Here is a 21,896-nt window from a genome sequence, read left to right on the forward strand (position 1 = left end):
CTGTATTGTGATGTTAAGAAGATTATATCCGGTAATCCATTAATCCCCATTAAAATAATTGACAATCATGTAGGCCTACCGCTTACTTGTTTTTTAATACAGTAGGCCTACACCATTTATAGCTCCTGAACGTCTGTATTCATTTTTTATGTATAGAACAATATGAAATCTAAACACCCTGAAACAAAACCAGCGTCCGAAACGGACGATTCGTTGGCAGACGAGATCGCCCCAAAAGTCAAAAAGAGTCACAAGCATAAGAAAAAATCCAAACAAAAATCTTTAGTGGAAGACTACGGAAGCGATAGCGACAAAGAGCAGGTTTCCAAACCCAAAAAGCACAAACACAAGCACAAGAAAGCCAAAAAACATTCCTCAAAACGACACGAATCGCCTCTCGAAGTAAGCGACGGCAGCGATATAGAACCTTCACAGAAGAAGCGGAAAAAGCAAAATTCTAACGGAGAAGAACAAAATGGTGATAACAGCAAGAAAAGTTCACCGGCTATTGTAGAAGCAGATACCGGTGGGAGTGAAACTGTCGAAGGCGCTTTGTCCGAGCTTGAACAGCAAAAGGCTCTCTTGCAGGCCGCGTTACTCAGCAATGCCGATGTGGATATGTCCGATGGTGAGGTCGTTGACGAATCACAGCAGGAGGATAAAAACGGAGAAATTATTGACGAAGGGGTCGCCGAAGAATCACCAAAACATTCGAAAAAGAAAAAGAAGAAGGATAAAAAAGAAAAGAAAAAGAAAGAGAAAAAAGAGAAGAAGGTGTCGTTGTCTCCACCGCCCAAAAGCAAACCGGAGCGAATTCATTCAAAGCCACCGTTACTGCAGAGAAAAGTGGATCAAGAATCTGACAGAGGCAATGACAGGTGAGCGTTAAATAGTAGAGACCAACGACCAAGTCGATATCGCAGAAAAGAGATATCGGTTCTGCCATTAGATGTAAAGATATCAGCAATTTTTGCGGTAGTAGTCAGAGAACTATAATCTATAGTAACTAGTAGACTGGAAATATTAATAAATTTCTTGTGGCTTATCGGCAGGATTGATCAGAGTAGTCATGGTTGGGTGCTTTAGTGGAAGTGGTGATTTCCACGCCTATAGTTAAAAACTGTTGAATAGAAGTAGCCTAGTCTAAAATTATAAATCAATCGAGTAATTAGTGCAAGTGGGCAAAATCTACTTACTTAGATTTAGACGGATTAATTGAGTTAAATCTATATACAAATGTTAATGTAGCAACGGATCAGATAATCTTGCATGAGTTAAAGTCTCTATGCACATTACACATAAACATGTGCCAGTTACAGTATATTAAAATATATATACATATAGATTTTATTCAATTCAGTACCGATATGTGAATAATGACTTACTCACAAAGAAGGGGGATTGGTGGAAGCGAATCACAAACAAATTTCGGGATGACTGAATGTGCATGATAAAGATTTTGGTTCTTGATGCAGAGCACAACAACAACTTGCACAATATGCCAATGCATTCAGAATCGGGGATAAGCAGATAACTCTCTCTGAGATAACAACAATGAAGGACTTAACCCTCGCTACGCGGTTGGCTCATGCATGAGCCCGGATTATATTTTCACGAACACGCTTCACTTAATCCCGAATATCTTGCGTTATACTGGTCGCAGAAAGTTACATCTATTTCAGATGGATAGCTAGTATCAATACGCATACGTCGAGCCATAAATAACCTATTAGACTATGAAATAACCTCATCAAAATGCCGATTGAATACACAAAAACGTTTTGCGCAAAATACAACTTGCGGCGGCGCTCGAGTGCATGTGCGCGCGCGAGATAAACCAGCGCCCGTGACCAGCGCATCTCCGTTACAGACGTCATATTCATATGTAGCTCTTTTCGCCAAACAGCTGTTGACTATGTCATCGCCCATCTATTGTAATGCTTATATCTAACATTGGTCGCAGGACAGATTATTCGAATTGGAAGTAAACATATTTTACGAAATAACATGATTGGGTTTTAGCAATATATTTCATGTTGTGATTAGCGCGGACTTGCTGTTGCAGATTACGCATATGGATTATTCGTACTTTTCATACCAATACATCAACACTACCATCTTCAGTGAGTTACATGATCTCCGCTCTTGATATGACAGCAAATTTACGACATTTCTGGTGAAAATGTTGTGCATCTTTCCCGTGGTAGTGCACGATTTGAAACGCCCATAAAATATCAGTGAAGCACTGTATTCATATTGCAGGTATGACTCTGTCAATTCAACCAATTCAGTCCTAGTTGTTTTACAACGGCAAAGTTCGTTTCAACACATAACACTATCTCGTACAAAGAATGGACAAATGCGAGTACTCAGTACATATACCGGCGCGTTGTGAAATGAATCATTTCGGGGATACTATGTTATTACCAAAACAATAACATGCCGCAATATCTTTGCTGTTGTAATTAGCGTAGATTTCAAGTTGCAGATTGCGCAAAACAAGGTATATCTTTGCAATAAGTTGAGTCGCCAATATATACTATATACTACATCATCTACATTGTTTCATACGAAGCCATCATTGTACCCATGACATGGTTTTCCATTTGTTGGTGCTAGATTTAGTTTGTTACCATTTCAACTTGCGGTTGTATTCCACGCGTGATGCATTATGTGATATGTTGTATCATGCAATATACTATATTCTTTTACCAAAATATGGCTGAATGTCGATTGTCAAGTTAGCGTATAGATGTATCGTATAGATATGTAGAGTCTGCTGTCGCGAAAACACTTCGAAACTGATTGCTGTGATGCGCGTGTGGTACAGAAACCACTATTCTTCTGCGATAGCTGAGGTGGTTGTGGATGCCTATTATCTGTTCAATAGATAGGCCTTGTCTCGAAGCGTTTGTCTAGACCACCACCGTCGATGGCTTGCATAATATTTGATAAACTGATTTGAAATGCCAACTAAAATATCAGTAAGAATGTGTATTCATATTGCAGGTATGACTACCTGTCCATTCAACCAATTCAGTTATAGTTGTTTTACAACGGCAAAGTTCGTTTCAACACATAACACTATCTCGTACAAAGAATTGATATGCGATTGCCATATAACGGCGTTGTGAAATGAATAATTTCAACGTCCGCGATACGTCATTTTCGAACAATAACACGCGGCGCGTGTATGTGCGCTGAATGCGAGACGCCTGGCGTCGAACACACTGTAGCCAGCTGTAGCCATCGGTACATCAGCACTCGTTACAATCGACTGTATTATCGTAAGAACCTCACTCAGGTCGTTTTGGAATCCTGATATTGCTGTGAAATCAGTCAGGCGATGACTCTATCCCGAGCAGCTCCGTGTATGACGTAGCAGCAAATTCAAGAAGCAAATTCTCTTTTATTTTCAAAAAGTTGAGAACACTTCTTGGTATAGGGGCATCACCTGTTTCTCTCTCGCTTTGAGAGTAGCTCAGTTGGTTAGGCGCCTGTTTCCTGATTACAGCGTTATATTAGGCGTCGGTTCAAGTCCCGTGGTTCAGATTTTATGAATCTTTTTCTAAATGCATTAAAATTCGGTCCTGAGGCCGACCGCGGGAGGAGGGTTAAAGGGGGTCTTTGGTTCAACCCTCTGTCGACACCCCTGTCAGTTATGCTTTGATAAATATACATCGCTATGTGTATCCAATCAATTTTTTGTGTCATGTAAAAGTTGAATTATTGTTTGAATTTTTTTTGCAATGATCGTGAATAAGTTCCCTTGTTCATAATCCATAATTTGCCTGTCTTTCAGACGTTCTTCCGAAAAGCGACGTTCCCACCAAGAAGCGCACCGTGACCGGCTTGATAAAAGCTCATCGTCGAGACGTTCAGACTCAAGAAACCGCGATTTGCAGCGGCCTCCCAACTCGAGGTTAGTGTTGCATGGTTCATTTCCTGTCTTCTGTAATTGTACTGTGTTGTATGGTTGCCTGTGAGTTTGAAGTTTTGTAACGCAATCTACATTGTAGCCGTTTGCCCCATAGAGGTATGTCTATGATATTGGGGTTAGTGCACCGGGTTATCATTTCGGCCATAATAACTATGCCCATCCATCAAAGCATGATAACCGCAGCCTTACAAAGCGCTGAAATGCATTACTTTAATGATAGGAGTCATCCGATTGATGATTTGTTCACAAATAATGTGAGATATCCAATATTCTCAACTCCTATTCACCAAGTAAAATTCAAATCATCAGTTCCAAATGTCTCATTTGACAGCTTTCAGAAGTGCAACCCATTATCACACCTCTAGCTCTTGAACCAATGTTGGATGTCGCTTGTATTTTTGTATCCTCTCCAAATCAATGTATCCCGAAATAACATGCTATGTTGTTGTAGCAATCCAAGGCAACAGTCAAGAAGCCGATCCCGAGATCAAAGAGGTCCCCCACGACATCATCCGGCACGACATACGAGTCCACATTCGTCACGCCGTGGATCGCCAAGGTAAATTGATTCACAACTTTGTATCTATTTTAGTACCTTATGTGCTAAATGTATTGTGATTTGTTTGGTTTAAATCGAATGCTGCCATTTGTTTTGCGTAAAATTGTTTACAGTACTTTGCATACGTTGTTTGTAATAGTAATCAATGCGGCACGTTTCATAAGAACTTGTGGTTGTAATGTTTTTCTTTGTCATCATTGTATTCGTTTCGTGACTGTGTTACGTTGTAATATTTTTTTCGAAGTATGGAGTCGCCAGCATTGCCATTGTAAATTCTAATTGCGAAAATTGTCGTTCCAGCTCTGGTTTTGGTGTCGCCACATTTTTCCTTGCCTGTGTTCTGTCGTTTTGGAAATGTTTTCGGAATTGTTTTGTTAACGCTTCCAGGTCAAGGCATAGATCGAGAAGTCGGGATCGTCACCGGGACAGACATCACATGTCTCGTCCAGGAGATCGGGACAGGAGATACAGGAACGATAGCAGGTTCGAACTGGCATTCAGTTAATTTTTTTAGTAAAATTAAAAGAAAATATCATGACATAATGTCACCGAGCATCGAATATTGATTATGTTACTCGTCAGAGCTAAGCTGTGCGTGTTATCAGCTGCAATCCTAAACCATACACAGTACACTCGGAAATGCGAGTTACCAGAACTATATAGTTAGGGCAGTTGGGCGTGAACTTCGATATCAGTGTGATTGGCTATTGCATTGTTATGTTTGACATCAATTCCGTACTGTAAACTTAACAGATATACTGCACCCTGAGGCTTGTCTATAATTTTGCTCACTTGACAGGACCTATTGTATTTTAGAAGTACTTTTCTCCTTGCTATTGAGAACGCCACTAATCCCTTCATGTCCTTGATTTGTTCCTAGCAAAATTTACGATGTGTGTGTGAATGAATGTGCAATAGAGGTGTTCAAAAATGACTTTTTTCTCAAATTGTACTGGCTACTTGATAAAATTGTTAGGTTACCTAATTTAAGCCTACACAACAAATTTGGTTCAATTTCAGCCAGTAACCGTATTGCTACAGGAGAAGAAAGTTTCTATATATTATTAAAAATAAATGATCAAAAATTTAAAAATTTTCGGTTGCCCCACGAAAGTGTTAGGTTGTCTATAGGAACGATGTTCACCAAATTTGGTCCAATTCCAACCAGTGGAAAGCGGAGTTATTGCCGTCCAAAAAATTGGAATATCAATAAAATAGTATTTACGGTGACCAATTCTTTATATTATAGGTGTGCGCACCGTAAATAACTATTTTATACAAATCCAAATATGGCCAAGATATGGCCGAAAATTTTTTTTCAAGTTTCAAATACGGACCTTCAAAATTTGAAAACTGGAATTAAGTCACTTTGATTCCACTGCGACGATGAGTATGCGAACATCACAATTTTATATTTTTGTATCGAAGCATTTCATAATAATCCGTTGAATTGCAAGGTATGGCAATGAGCGTGATCGGCGGAGGTCTGGCAATAACGAGGACAAGTTCAAGGGAAGTCTCTCTGAAGGAATGAGATTGAAGGAATCCTCGAGTGATAGCGAGGTATGCTTATTAAGTTTCATGCTCTGATTCCAAGCAATGCTCTGTGAATGTGCACTTGTGCAGTAGATTTCGATGTCAAATATCAAAATCTGTTTAGCGCCTGTTTTCCTTCAATGAATGCTTTTTCAATATTGAACAATAACACCGGACTCTGATAAACTCGGACATATATTATGTTGCTTTTGGGCTGTGTTGGAAATTGGTATGTTGAATCAAATTTGATATCAGAATTGCTAGCTGTAACTTGATCATAATCTCTTTATGTGTCTACCAGTTGTTTCTTTTCGATATTAGTTTACACTGACAAAATATCTCTTGTGAAGTCATATGATTGCATGCATAAATAATAATGAAAAGCTGATTTGGACATGTCGGCGAAATCGGGTCCTACGTTTGCTTGATTAAATTATTTTGTTTGTAATAACTTTTCAATTTTTCAATGCAAGGTCGGTGACATCGCAATTGAGTCGGAAGAAGACGAAGAGACATTGATAGAAAAGCTCAGGCAGAAGAGATTGGCCATCGTCAGTAAATATGCAGAAAAGGAGAAAAAGGGCCTCACTCCTGGTGGGTGTTTTTTTTTCTTGTTAAATCACGTTGGTACGTTTGATCGTTTGTATTGTTCATCCATAAATTGATGCTGTCATGTTTAATTGCGCAGTCGTTGCAGCCTAGTTTTTTGAGACAATGCAAAAAGGTATACAGCTGCTAATGCAAAACATATCCAAAAAGATATGTTTCCAAGGCATTATCCAATCGTGCCAAGTCTCGTTAAAATGTCATGAAACCCTTCTGCAATAGCAGGAAACTTTTGTGCTATTGCATAAAAACACTGTACTTGTCATGTGAATACCAGTACACTAGCGTATAGACCTTTATAGTTTACCCATGACCGACTCTGACTTTCCATAACGTCACAAGAGTAATTGTTTTTACCTTCGACACGAACATTGCCTCTTCTTCCATTGAAAATTTCCAAGTGTCGTTTGTCGGATTCTTGTTTTTTCGATTGTGAGCATGACCTAGTTTATTTTGTCCTTGATGTTTTTGCGGCATACACATCGACTCATGATATACATGCACACAATCCGTGCATCTGCATATGCATACCATGAGTACATGATATGCATATGGTGCTGGACAAGAAAGGTGAAGCTTTCGTAAGTCTTGCACCACCCCTCCATGCTGATTGCCAAGCGGGGAAGTCATGGATACCAGCATTAATCTATCTTGTCAGATCTGAATCAAGAATTAATTGTTATGCTTCCAGCTGAGTTATCGTAGACGATTTTTTCTGATTCCTAAATTACACACCTATTTCCACTAAGAGTTTATATTATCAACCGGAATTTAGTTGTGATACTTTTTATCTCAACGTGGTAGCCTTAAAACCTCAATTGGTTGTATCACAACATCCGAATCACCTAGTTCAGTGGTTCTCAAACTGGGCGGCGTGAAATCATCTGAAGGGGGACGCGAAGCTGCGTTCAACTGAAAAACACTCCGCGCGATTTACCTACAATTCATTGTTATTGCTCTGTGCATTGTCCGAAAGTCATATTTTAGAATTATCTCATCAACAGTCAAAACCTTCAATGCCATCAAACTATATGTAGGGATTGCTAGCATTCTGGTTGCATTTTGTGATATGACGATAAGCGGGTCGCGAAATTTTTCACTATCATAAAGGGGGCGTGCCTGAAAAAGTTTGAGAACCACTGATCTAGTACAAAAGGTACAGGGCGTTGGCGGAATACGACACGTCTGTTAAGTCGTGATCAATCCACACCATTGTCACAAAGGTATGGTCGAAAACAGCAAGTTATGTCTTCATGTAGTGTAGAATTATTTTTTGGTCGCCACATTAAAGGTGCATACTACAACTTTACATATCATTGGCTACATACCCTTATATTGATACTTGATCTGTTATTTGGCTTCTTGTCAAGCGTGTTGTGTCACTAATAATGTTGTGCTCGACTGTGAAGGTTTGAGCGCGGTGGCTGACGCACGGCGCTTGCTGGAAATGGGCCAAGAGGAGGAGGAAACGGAACTGGTTATCGAGGACGAGACCGCCATCGTGGAAAGCGAAACTTCGAATCAATCTCCCCCCGCGTCCCAGTCGCCCGCGCCTGCGTCGAGAACCAGGTGTGTATCATTCCGTCGGTTGCTATGCAGGACAAGCATATTTTCTTGGCGTTACCAGGCTGTTGGAAGGAACAGCTTCGCCTACTGGCAAAATATCAGATAAGTCGAGGTCAACACTGAACAAATGACCTTGTGGTAGTGGACACTGCGCCTGTTTGTGGCTGCTAAAGATTATGGTATGACATATAGCCATCACTAAAGTCGTGCTTCTTTCTGTTCCAAACCTGATTTGTACCAAATTGTGAAGCCAAGGTCGTCCAGCGGCATTGACCATTAGACCCTGGTCGATGAGACATGCAAAAACTACCGTATTTTCAAAACTCGCTTCTACCACTGGAACTAACTGGAAGCAACTTATCTATTTCAATTTTATCGGAATTGGATCGGCTTCCCACTCAACAGCGGTCCTACAAAATTTCTGAAGAATCATACATGTAGCACTAATAGAACACAGGATAAACTAAATCAAGTGTTCAGGTGTTGCTGACGCTGAGCTAACGACGGCTGCTAGAACATCATACAACAGAACACCGGTGTATCACGGTTCACGCCAAGCAACGACACGTTTTTTTGTAGTTGTTGACAAGTAAATGTGCAATTAGAACTAGAACTAATAAAAAAAACGGTAATTACTTGACCATCAACTAACTGAACTGCTGGTTGAACAAGTCTGCGGTGCGCTGCCGTAACTATATCCAAAACTGTGTTGTCGGCTCATTGATGGCACAGTGGGCTGCTTTTCAGCAAAGGTGGCGTATGTTATGTTGTTCTTTGAAAACCATTGCCAGATCGCCCTCTCCTAATATTGATGACATGATTACCAAGTCTTTGGCCGAGGATATCGAGAATATGACTGCCGCTGATTTTGAAGCCGCCCTGAAGGATAAGTTGGACCAGATCAACAAGTGAGATGCGACAGTAGTTTTATGAGTAGCTCGGTAGCAATAGTTCCCTGCATCTATTCCCTTGATTTTGTTTTACCTACACTTGAATATTGTGGTTGTTATAAAATGAAATGATCTTGTTGTTGTTTGGTAATATGTTGCCTGATATTCACACAGACCTAATGCGACAGACAATGTCTATCATGGGCCGCTGGCTATTGTACTTTTCATTTTGTTCAGGGCAATTCAGAGTGAACAAGAGAAAAGATTGCAAGGCGAAACAAACGCCGGGTCCGATATGTTCTCTGAAGACTTTTCGCCGGGTCTCACCAACATGAAAGCGCGGGGTCTCCGGGATAACATTCAAAACCCCACGCTGCAGGTACGGTAACTCTGTAATGGTAGCACTGCAACAGTAGTCCGAGGGGGTCGGTAACGAATTACTTTACTTTTTGGGTACTTTAGAGTACTTTTTCCAACTTGCACTACATGCTCAAAGTGGTTGTGTTTTTAGGCTATTTCTACTTTACTGTTTTTTATGCAAACTAGTTAATAAACATGCGAAACAAGCCTATATCATGGTAACTGAATTTATTTCAGGAAATCGCACCCTTTTGTAGCGTTAGCTGCAAAATGATTAACTGCCTAAAGCTGTGGTTCCCAAACTTTTCCTGCTTATGGCACACTAGAAAAATTGCTCAACTCTTGCGGCACGCTTAGGCCTAGAAAATTTGCTTTGAAAAGATGGATGTAGTTGTTTATATGAACGGAACATATACAACAGAAACGAGGCTGCACTGTTGCCAGACATACCTGCATTTCCTCATTGATTCCAAGCAGTGCTGCTCGTTCAAAGCTTTTAATTTCGGTCAAAAAGAAAAGCCATGTTCATTTATGAGGATGCAAATATTTACATGATTTTGATCATGGAATGCGATTTGGAGGGAGACGGCCAGCAATCGCACACTATCTTTCATAGAAACAGCTTTCTTTTTGTAAAATATGCGTTTTCGTGAATCAGTACGCTGATATTCTGCTGAAATATTGCTTGATATATTACGATGCCGTAATGGGTTTCATCGTGATTATTTATCAGCTGTTAAAGATGTCACATGTGCAAGTCTTCTGGGCCTTTGAAAATGCTTATACGGTTCCCTTCCGAACTATCCAAAAATATTCGCGGTACGCTTGAGAATCTGTGGCGGCACACAGTTTGGGAATCACTAGCTTAAGGTGTAAATTACCTCGACCAAATCTATTTTTTGAAAATTGAGTTCTCTCCAGATCTTCTTCCGCTTGTAATTAAGTAGAATTTACCGGCCTAACTTCTACTCTTAAGTGAATATAAGGGGACCACGTTGTTACAGTGTGTTTAAAAATTTGTGTCTACATATACATAGGTCAATCATTTCGATTTCATCAAGAGCAGCACAGCCGGCGCTTGAGAGTGTTATGCTACGAAGTGACGATTATCCGTCGTGTCTTGAATGGTGGTTGGATCTTATTTTCAGGACAACTGGACGGACGCGGAAGGCTACTATCGCGTCAGCATCGGGGAGATGTTAGATAAACGTTACAGTGTTTACGGCTTCACCGGGCAGGGTGTTTTCAGTAACGTGGTCCGCGCACGCGATTCCATTCGCGGCAATATGGAGTGCGCCATCAAGATTATACGAAGAAATGACTTGATGCACAAAACAGGTGAGTCGACAGCTTTGCTTATGGGTACGAGAGTTTACTCCACTGGAAATTAATATTTTTTTCATATCGATAATGTACATTGTACTATTTAATAATATATTCATATTGAAATAAACCTGACTGTTTTCGTCTGACCCTCGTCAGGGATAATTATCAGCAAGTAGTAGAGGATTGGAAAGAGCATTCGATATCAACAATCATGTCATCGAATATGTCAATTATGTCATCATTGGCGTAAAATTTCGAATAATCGAATGTGTTCCTGAGGGTTACCCGGCATTTGAGCATCCGATGCAATGAAAAATCACTGTTGAGCGTGTGACACTTCGGCATCTTGAATTAACTCTAACCCCACAATTATCCCATATGCTATCGCTGACTCTAACCCTTGAACTAACCCGAACTTGAACCTAAATGCTCAAGTATGGCATGCCAAAGTGCCGCATGCACTTTTGTCCCGTGTGCATTGACTGTTTCTGAGGTAACCCAGTGTGCTGTACGTGTACATTAGAGGTCTTCAAAAATGACTTTTTATCTCAAATCGTATTGGCTATTGATAAAATTGTTAGGTTACCTAATTTAAGCCTACACACAAAATTTGGTTCAATTCCAGCCAGTAGCCGCATTGCTACAGGAGAAGAAAGTTTCAATTTATTATATAAAAATAAATAGCAAAAAATTTGAAAATTTTCTGTTCACCCCATGGTTGTTAGGTTGTCTATAGAAACGATGTTCACCAAATTTGGTTTCATTCCAACCAGTGGAAGCGGAGTTATTGACTTCGAAAAATTTAGATTATGAATAAAATAGTATTTACGGTGACCTATTCTTTAGTTATTTATTATAGTGGTGCCCACTAAAAATACTATTTTATTCAAATTCAAATTTTTCGACGGCAATGACTCCGCTTCCACTGGTTGGAATTGAACCAAATTTGGTGTGTAGGCTTAAATCAGGTAACCTAACAATTTTATCAAGTAGTAGCCAGTACGATTAGAGAAAAAAAGTCATTTTTGAAGAGCCCTACTGTACATTTGTACATCCTTGTCACTGATTGCTTGCTGGGCATGCAATCAAAACACAGCTCCCCATTTTCTATTTCTAGAAGGTCAATTTTTGAACTTTTAAGGATGTCAATGTCTGCAACATTGCTACTGTTGAGTTATACTGCTTTTCACAAGCTGGCTTAGCGTCGTTGCATTGTGGGCGGTATATAGTCCACACCAGATTTTACATGTTACACGATTGAGTGGATATTAATTATTCGTTATACGCAATTAATCATTCGTGACTCTCTTTTCAGGAATGAAGGAGTTGGAGTTTCTGAAAAAGCTCAACGACACGGACCGCGAGGACCGGTACCATTGCCTGCGGCTGTTCAGACACTTCCAACACAAAAGCCATCTCTGTCTGGTCACCGAGTCGCTCAATATGAATCTCAGGGAATTGTTGAAGAAGTACGGCGCGAGCGTGGGCCTACACGTTAAGGCGGTAAGACTCGGCTGATGACTAGGCCTGGCACAGTGATTGATACAATTCTTTTCGAATACTAAAATTACACGCCTTTTCTGTGAAGTGTTGTATTATTATTGAAAATTAGTTTTAATGTTTTTTTCCCCGACACGAAAGCCTTGGAAACCTTGACCGGTCTCATCACGGAATCCAAAACATATAGTATAAAGCAGGGGTGGCCGACCTTTTCGGCCAAAGGGCCACACGAGATTTACGAACCATTACACGGGCCACTTGAATGCTGATAACATTTTTTTAGTCGTCCTGTAAGACCGAATTAGGTAACGTTGAAAACAAGACTTATATTACTATGCTTTAACAATTGATTACAATTATGTCATGAAAACTCTCGACTGTGCAGTGCGTATTCATGTCCTATTCGCGTGGGGCGCGACATTTTTCAAAGTTAATAGATGAAATCCATCAATAAATATGTTACTTGCATTAGGGCTGTTCAAAAATAACCCTTTTTCCTGAATCTTGCTGGCTACGTGATTAAATCGTTAAGTTGCCTTAAAAACGACGCACACCAAATTTGAATTCATTCCAACCAATATTCGCGGATCTCGTACAGTTTGAATATTTTGAATTTGCCCAATATTGCAAAAAAAAATTGTTCAAATTTTTCTGCCAACCCCATGAAATTGTTGCGTTGTCTTCAAAAACGATGCAAAACAAATTTGACTAATTCCCAGCCGTAGAAGTGGAGTTATTTCAGTTTTTCTTTGATAATTCTGGGAATATCCTTGATCGGTGGATCATCCCAGAATTATCATCGGAAAACTTGAATAACTCCGCTTCTACAGCTTGGAATTGAGTCAAATTTGTTTTGCATTGTTTTTGAAGACAGCGCAACAATTTCATGGGGTTGGAAGGAAAATTTGAAAAAAAATTTTTTTGCATTTTTCGGCAAATTCAAAATTTTCAAACTGTAAGAAACCCGCGAATATTGGTTGGAATGAATTGAAATTTGGCATGCGTCGTTTCTTAAGGCAACCTAACGATTTAATCACGTAGCCAGCACGATTCAGGAAAACAGATTATTTTTGAACAGCCCTAACTTGCATATACTGCGGGTTGCGTCTGTATACCACTGGATTATTCGGCGTTTAGACATAGCAATATGAGAGGTTTCGGTGAACACTCATGCCTCCACCATTTGTGCAAATGTTGCATCGCCGCCGATCTCGCTGCGAGCGCACACGCGAAGTAGCATGTTGGACGACACGTTATCTTCTAATTGCGAACATAGTTAGACTCAATTCTGTAAAATACGCGTATTTACGATTTTCAGGAGGGGGCTCCAATGCCAAATGCAAGAAATCGGGTGGCAATAAATCATGCAAAGTGCTAAGAAAAATTTCAAGTCAAATAAATCTGCTACGAAATATTCTACTTTATGGTCATATACGAAGATCTGCGATAAATGTGGCTGGCCTCTGATTACGCCAATGCGTCGGAACTGATGTCATCATCAAATTTCGCGGTCAGGCTAATCAAATTTTTGCTGGCCTTGCAATTATACCTGATGTTGTAACTAATTTCGAGAATTACCTCGCGGGCCACACAACCGCCCCGGGTATAAAGCTACAAAGGACACCAGTTACTAGAAATGACGTATCTGCGAACAGACTTGGACAACTAGATAATTCTAGTTGTTTAGTTAGACTAATTATAGCAAAATACCGCTGATATAATTCTAATTTCAGACATGTTTCTTTGCTCTAATTTTAATTCCAATCTAATTTCTGCTTTCCTGGAAATGCTACAAGAGAACTGCATAGTATGAAACAAGCCAAGCAGATATTCCCAAATTATTCCTGTTTGATGTATTTGTGGTCGCATGAAAGGTACCTTTTCGAACGTTCCGCATCATCCATACTCGTATGGTGCTGTCATTAGTGATGCTCGAAGGCTAATACTTTTCCATTGTCGATAATGTTTTCGCCGTCAGATTTCAGTATTTTCTGCCTCACACTATTGGCAATTCCGTTCTTATTCAGCTTTTCCTTCTATTTTGCAGGTCAGATCGTACACGCAACAGTTGTTTCTGGCTCTGAGACTGCTCAGGAAATGTAATATTCTCCACGCCGACATCAAGCCCGATAACATTCTCGTGAGCGAAACCAAGTCTGTGTTGAAACTCTGTGATTTTGGGTCCGCCTCTCACGTCGCTGATATGGAGATTACGCCTTATCTTGTATCAAGGTAACTCGAGGAATATTATAAGGTGTTATGCTATGCGATAAAATAGTTGTTATTTTGCTGTAGCCAGTCGGGCGCAGGGGATCGATGAGAATATATATTTTATTATGAAGTGGCACGAGTTTTGTTGCGGAAATTCATAAGACACTTGAGGTCTCTACGCCGTGCAATCTTTAGTGGCTGGTTCCGGGACACAGATCCTCAAATAAGAAGTCAGCAATAAAGTGCTAGTGCTTTGCACTACAGATAGGTGCAATGTGTGAAAATATATTCAGTTATCGTGATACGGGAGGCTATTTCATGTCGTTCTTATGACGATTTTACTCGTCAATCTCTCCCAAAACTACTTCTATGTTTAAAAATACAAATAGGGAATAGTAAGCAGCTTTGCCTAAAAAGTAATCAAAAACATATCCGCTTGAGTAAGTAGTAATTGGAGTAGCAAGAGAGCAAAAGCTACTAGAGTACTCTGAAAAAGTAGAAGTGATTCATTACTGACCTCGTGTGATTAAATCTGTTGAATACCAAATTCTAGCTAAGAGCCAAGTCACAAGATCCTGAGTCGCAAGTCGATTCTACTTTTATGGTTTTGACTCGAGTCGAGTCATTTTCAATTCACCAAGTCAGGGTTCAAAGGTTGAAGACCGAGTCATTTTCTTCGAGTTCAATCCCGTTCCACATGCTTTATTACCGTCCTGTTTGGGGGATATTGAATGCCATGCGTTCATAAGTTAGTAATTATCCTCAATAGACACAGTATCTTCCCTATTTTACAAACACCAGTACTTATAGATGGTATACGGATAATGTGGTAGCTTGGTATTCTTCGAATTTACAACGATATGCCTAGCTTGGCCAACCGAGTCTAGAGTCATATGACTTGTCGATCCATACGAAATGACTTGAGTGCAAGTCGAGTAAATACAGAAAATGCTCGAGCCGAGTCTTTTTTTATATTTCAGAAAATGACTCGAGTCATTACAACTCAGCCTTAGATACTTTTCCGTTTTATACTCCTTGCAAACATAGAGTGCGGATTTCGATATGTTTCGTTTCCCCTTACAGATTTTACCGAGCTCCCGAGATCATCTTGGGAATGGCCTACGACTATGGCATCGATATGTGGTCGGTCGCCTGCACCATCTACGAGCTCTACACGGGTGAGTGAATTTCACGTCGCCCCGTTTTCTTTCCGTCACGTTGATTCTTCTTGTCCAGGTCAAATTTTGTTCCCCGGCAAATCCAACAATCACATGCTGAAACTGATGATGGACTTGAAAGGGAAGATACCGCATCGGGTAATACGGAAAGGGACACTGAAAGGTGATTTTTATACAATTTACCGTATGCTCTGGCGTGTACTTGAGTTTATGATGTATCAACTGGTGATAATGTAGTCTCTAGCGATGGCGTGGGGTCATCACCAAACCCAGCTTATCATGGGTGTATGCGGCTCCATAAAATTTGATACAAAGAGAAATTACTCTATTCTCCATACAAAGCCGATATCTAAGACACGTACCACGCATTGAACTGATAGGAGGACCTACTAGAATTACAAGCCTGAATGCCTAATGTAACAGTGTTTGATTTCGATATTTTGACTGTCTTATGATGCTTTCCTTGCATTTCAGGATTACTTGTTACCAGTTACTAACAATTTGCAGTCCACACAACCCCAAGTTTCTCTCTGCACACTATCATAACTCAGTTTCTCCATAAGCAAACCATTGTTAAATTGACGTAACACCGTCATCGATAATAATGTATGATTGCTCTCTTACTTTTTGGTGTCTGTGTTGGTTGCAATACAATTGATCGGTGACTTACCTATCGTACATTGACCTGCCGACCAATACATAGCCGCTCCAGCTCTAAAACCGCTCCATTACCTGACGAGTAATGTAGCTTGTCGATGGCTCATATCGAATGAATTTTGCCGAACACTGACACTGTTTTGATGATATATTCTATATGATTTCTTACGTAGCGTAGTGTTGCAGTTGGCAGCAGCAGGATAATGTGGCTTAGATATTCGGCATTTAATCTGCCACTCGAAGCTGTATTTTTGGACTTAATTCACTGCCGGATGGATTAAATTCCGCACTTCCTAACATAGACAAGACATTCTACATGCTCCGGTAATCATAGTTCGATTATTTCAATTTTTGGTTAGTTCATTGGATCTGGTCCCAACTTAGTGTTTCTTATTATCCATTTATAACGATTCTCAATATGTTTGTAGCTGTATGCCTTTCTGCCTCAGATTTCCAATCAATTAACAATCTGTTTGAACAGCTGTAATATATCTTGGATTATTTTATTACATTAATTGAAAAAATTCAATAGCAAACCTCCGGAGGTCAAACCGTGCAAACTGATTATTCCGCTACTTACGGATATGCTTTCTTTTAAAAGATGTGCAATCATTGGATGGATAGAATCAGTATCCAATTCATGTACTTCTGACGTCGAACCGAATGCTATCAAGCTAATAAGTATCTCGTTGCTTAATCCATTTCTGGTTACTAATTAGTTGTTTGAAACTACAGGCAGAAAATGTTGATTGTACCGATGGACTGTGCATCGATTAGACTTGTTTGTATTCATCCTGACAACCTTTATGATATTGTAACAAACAATTGCAGTGAAGATCGATATATTCATGTAACGGAAATATACGCCCTCCATAGTAAGAGTTATATCATCAACAAAAAATATAGTTCCGAATATTCCCGCCATAGTAGCCTCGAAACCTTGATCTTACCTCAGCATCCAAAACATGTCGCACATGTCTAATAATATTCACGGAAAGGACATTATGTGGGTAGAGATAGCACTGCCGTAAAGTACTGTGAAATTGTCATGGTCTAGGAATACAACATTATTTTTGATGAGTGATGACATAACTGCTATTATTATCATTCTCCTTGAATGACATCATCGCTGTTACAGCATCCTCATAGGGGTGCTTAAATAATGACTGGAGCCTTGATACTCAATTCAGAATCGAATCCCTAGGTACTCGATTTTGCCCAGCTCTAATTGGTAATTTGGGATCTGTTACGCATTCGTTTGTCAAGAGTAACCGGGTTAGTTTCCAGATCCACTAACAGCAGTACGACTTGGCGAGTAAAATCTCCATCCCAACACAATATGCTTGCGCGTAGACGATTTGACTTGTCGATTCCAGAGCAACACTTCGACTCCAGCCTCAACTTCCTCTACCAAGAAACCGACCGTGTCACCGAACGCGAAAAGGTCACCGTCATATCGGCCGTAAACCCGACCGTAGACCTCCGCAAGGAACTACTCGGAGGCCAATCTGCTAACCGCATACCGGAAGACCAAATGCGAAAGATAACCCAACTGCAGGACTTGCTAGAAAAATGTTTGTCGCTGGACCCGGCCAAACGGTTCACGGTAAACAACGCTCTCATGCATCCGTTCGTGCAAGAACGGGTGGCGTGATGGGATATTTTTACCCGGCGCTAAAGACAGATGGTAATCTAGTAGCTAATTCGTTGGGAAGTGCGCCGATTGATGTACAGGTCTGCCCGAAGGGACTTCCGTATATAAAACTGATTTGTCATTGCCGTTTATGGGATGTGACTAATGATTTTGAGTTCCGTGCCTGTACCATTTTGAATGCGCTACCCGCCTCTGCCAACCGATTTGGAATACTTGTCGGTGCGCATTTACGCAAGCTTGGCGTCTCGCATACTGCGTGTACTGATCCCAACGACATTTTACATGTCTTTTCAATCTCTGATATGATATCTAGATGTCCGTTTTTCGCACTCTGATGTCGGATTAGGATTAAGAGCCGAGCATGTGTCTTTGTGTGTGATTTTTGTTACTATAATAACGGTCGCAATTTATATTACCACAGGGGCGAGTTTTATACCTGCACAACCCGGCTGTTCTTGCGCGTGACTACGTAGAATCGGGCGGCTTTATTGTCGCGCCCGCCTGCCAAGCTTTGAACTGCAATGGTAAACATACGCAGTTAGTAGGCGTATTACTTTTGTGTCGCTTGTGATGGGTTTTATTTGTGTATAACTCGATTGTTTTTGTAGTAAATTTCATTGATTGCCGCCACAGGGCGGTCAGTTTACCGCGCGTTTGATTTAGAACCGAGAGGGCGTTCGTAGGATAGGTACGAAGTTATCACTGCTGCCTTATTTTCAGCATCTGCGCTCAACGTTCAAGATATCAAGTTTAGAATGAGCCACGCGGATCTGCGGCTGCACTTTTGCTTGCTGTGGTGAGCGACTTTCTAGGCTAACGTGGTACAGCAACGCAGCTTCGTGTTGTAGGGTAGTTTTCGCTTTGCTCTGTGATACCGATTCTCGAGAGGTGGTTGTGCGTCTAGAATCTTAGCTTTCCGACACTCTGGGCAGTCGCTAACAGTTGGCTTTTCTTTATTTCAAACTTCCTCGCGGGAGAATGCGCTTTGACTCGGCGGAGGTGGTATTGAGATGGTCTAGCGTGCCAGGATTTTCTGCGAAATGGGTTTGTATGCTTTCGGAAATGATGAGAAAGTGTGACGCATGTTTTTGTTGCAGATGGGTTCAGTCGGAAGATGGAGTGGACCGACTCGAGCAAGGTAGACCTTACGTTTGGGAAGTGGAAGATGCTATGCGTCGATACTATGAATTGGGAGCAATGCTTTTACTGAGTGGGCAACAGGCAAAAATGTGGATGATTTTTGTATTCTGTATGGTGCTGGGAAGGGTGTATCCAAATATTGAGGCTCGGACGTGGTATATAATGGTCGCTTACTAAAACTTCCAAAATGCGGTTGTAAACCGTGATCGACTGAACATTTACTCCGAAATTCTGTTATTAATCAATTCGTCCTAGTTCGTGTAGTCGGACAAAATTGGTGCATAAACTATAAAACAGATTTCGTCAAAGTAGTGCAAGTAGAAATAACGGGAATTTCTGCTCGCTAGCGGGTACAAGTATTTATTTTCAACAGGTAGCAAAGCCACTTAAAGCAGGAGTAGTGTACAGAAGCTCTGGAAAGTACTCGGGTAATTTCAAAAGGTAGATTTGATCCAATGGTAGCGTGCTTTCGGCTATCACCATTTGAAGTTGTATGATACATCTACAATACCACTGCAAGATCGCTGACAAAATAACAGTACGGCACAAAATATATTCAGTTACAATAGTGAGATAGGTGATATTTCACTGAAAGTGGTACAAACTTATCTTGCAGCTACTTTACACTCCTTAAAGTTCACAGTGTGAAAAGGAAGTCGTGTTGAGTGGAACTAGTCTAGAACAACCACATCAGTATGTAGTTCAAGTAGGTAAAGCTTACTTGAGTACTCCAATATGGTGGAAGTAGGCCTACTTCCTTTCTTCCCGCCTCCGGCATATGCTTACACCATTGGTGGGCAACTTGCGGGCGTGGACAAAAATACGAAATCATTTTGTAATTTTCATATAGTGGCGTCCATTGCAATCTGAGCCCTATAGTACAGATGCGGACAGCAGAGGAAAATAGGCGGCCCATATATAGAAATACCAACTTGTAATCGACACCGACAATCCCGATGGGAGGTCAAGTAATAACAGCATGCAACAAAGTGTCTAATATTGGCCCACCCGAAGATCCATCATCATTCATAACTTGCCCTAAGTTTTCGAAAACACCCCCTCCATCAACTGTGGGTACCGGTGAATCTGATCACATGGTCTGAGAAAGGATAAATGCTTGATAGGAGTATACAAGCAGTTTTGTAGTAATTGACGCCATGAAGATGCAGTACTTGGCAATCGGGTTTGAGGTTGCATCCGATGCGTGAAAGATCGATTTCCTTCTCGGATTCTGCTCCATCTCGACGCTAGGCTGGGGTTACCAAATTACGGACACTCTTCAGCGCCCACTAGTGGATTTCAACATGAGTTATGACGTCGCGCTAGAAAAGCTTTGCTCATAGACCAGAGCTGGTCACGATCCGATTCAGTAGTATGTGGCAGTATGTTGGGTAACCGATCCAGTGGTTTCCAACATTTTATGATCGCGACTCCATCTCCAATTTGAAAATGTTCCGTGGCCCAGATCAAAATTTGACGAACTGATTACTAAAAGAAGTCAGCAACTTTTCCCGGACTTACTCACGGGCAATTTTGGAACCTCGCAAACCCCAGAATAAAGCCAAACGACGCCCACGTTTGGAACCACTATCTTTGAATAAAGCATTTAAACGGCCTTAACGATCTCTAGGAATATACCGTTCTCCTATAATTGCGATTACAATTAGGCTTATATTCCAGTAATGAAAGTCGTTTTTATTTATATTTTATTGCAGTTTTTGCGAGGGTTGTAGTCTCCATATTAAAATCAATAAATGTTATAGTAAATCGCGCGCAGCGCGAAGAAAAATATCATGCATCAGCATAAATAGTCCCAAAAATAATGTTTTTATGTTGATTTACGAAAAAATTATGAGCCTACGTCAAGTCTTCAAAATTCCGGACATTTAGCATATTTTAGAAATTCCTCCCGGACGCTAGCTTGAACAGTGAAATTCCGGACGTATGGCAACCCTACGCTAGGCAGGCATTGTCGATTATTATAGCAGCACTCCGCAGTGAAAGAGCATCGATTTCTGAATATGTATAGTCCATCTCTTCGTCGCGCGTCTGCTTCTACATAATCTCTGAGTTGTTCGTCACTTGCAATCGATTGATTATTATTATCTGAATGCCATGAGAAAATAGCTTAATAAGTTTGCCCGCGACGTGAGTTCATGGACGTGAACGTATATTGATCGAATAATTTTTGTATGTGAATTGAAAAAAGAAGCTGCGGCTGAAAATAAAGACTGTTGTATTTGTGTACTCCGCCAATGCAGTTGATCACTATAATTGAGTTCGGATACTAACGGATGCCTACTATGAAGCTGTCCAATTGTATATGTGTAGGGGTTTTAACTGTTTTCGTCTATACCTGCGCGGGTAAGTGGGTGCGTGTATAGGCCTATATTCGTTAGCTCGCTCGGGTATGATAGTCACCTCCAGCGGCAATTAGTCCTAGGGTTACCATTCGCCCTCCTTTATGACTATTTGTCCTCTTTTTTCAGGTTTTTGAAAATGTCCTCCTTGAGATTTTGTCCTCTTTTTTGAGAATTTTGGTTAAATATAGGGCAAAATTCGACTGACATACAGTAAATGAGCATTGAGGCAACGCTCCACGGCTATTTCGGGAGCTGACCCGGAAAGTAGACTCTTTTTTACTTTTTATTTTTAGTCTACCGACCACGAAATGGAAAAAATTTACCATTTTTTCAAGATTTTCTTCCGTTATTCTAAGTTTGAAAATTTTGTAAAAGTGTCCTCCTTTCCCGACTCTAAAATGCGGTAACCC

At 40.6% G+C, this 21,896-nt stretch overlaps 1 protein-coding gene and 1 long non-coding RNA gene across 2 annotated transcripts; both read left to right on the forward strand.

Annotated features, from left to right (window-relative positions):
- The first annotated feature begins 118 nt into the window (after positions 1-118).
- LOC145456273 (serine/threonine-protein kinase PRP4 homolog) lies at positions 119-19,220 on the forward strand. The gene is made up of 15 exons (XM_080334352.1): positions 119-878; positions 3,803-3,922; positions 4,392-4,499; positions 4,887-4,982; positions 5,957-6,062; positions 6,509-6,629; positions 8,051-8,210; positions 8,999-9,115; positions 9,335-9,476; positions 10,606-10,795; positions 12,099-12,286; positions 14,331-14,515; positions 15,578-15,672; positions 15,731-15,835; positions 17,706-19,220. The coding sequence occupies exons 1-15, from the start codon at positions 163-165 to the stop codon at positions 17,981-17,983; spliced, it is 2,727 nt and encodes a 908-aa protein (XP_080190478.1). The 5' UTR covers positions 119-162; the 3' UTR covers positions 17,984-19,220.
- LOC145456278 (uncharacterized) lies at positions 17,979-19,220 on the forward strand. The gene is made up of 3 exons (XR_013920553.1): positions 17,979-18,016; positions 18,405-18,507; positions 18,704-19,220. It is a non-coding gene; the product is annotated as an uncharacterized LOC145456278 (long non-coding RNA).
- Positions 19,221-21,896: the final 2,676 nt, after the last annotated feature.

The sequence above is a fragment of the Botryllus schlosseri genome, chromosome 14, assembly GCF_051294905.1.
Source record: "Botryllus schlosseri isolate E-star chromosome 14, Bs_hap1, whole genome shotgun sequence".
NCBI lineage: Eukaryota > Metazoa > Chordata > Ascidiacea > Stolidobranchia > Styelidae > Botryllus > Botryllus schlosseri.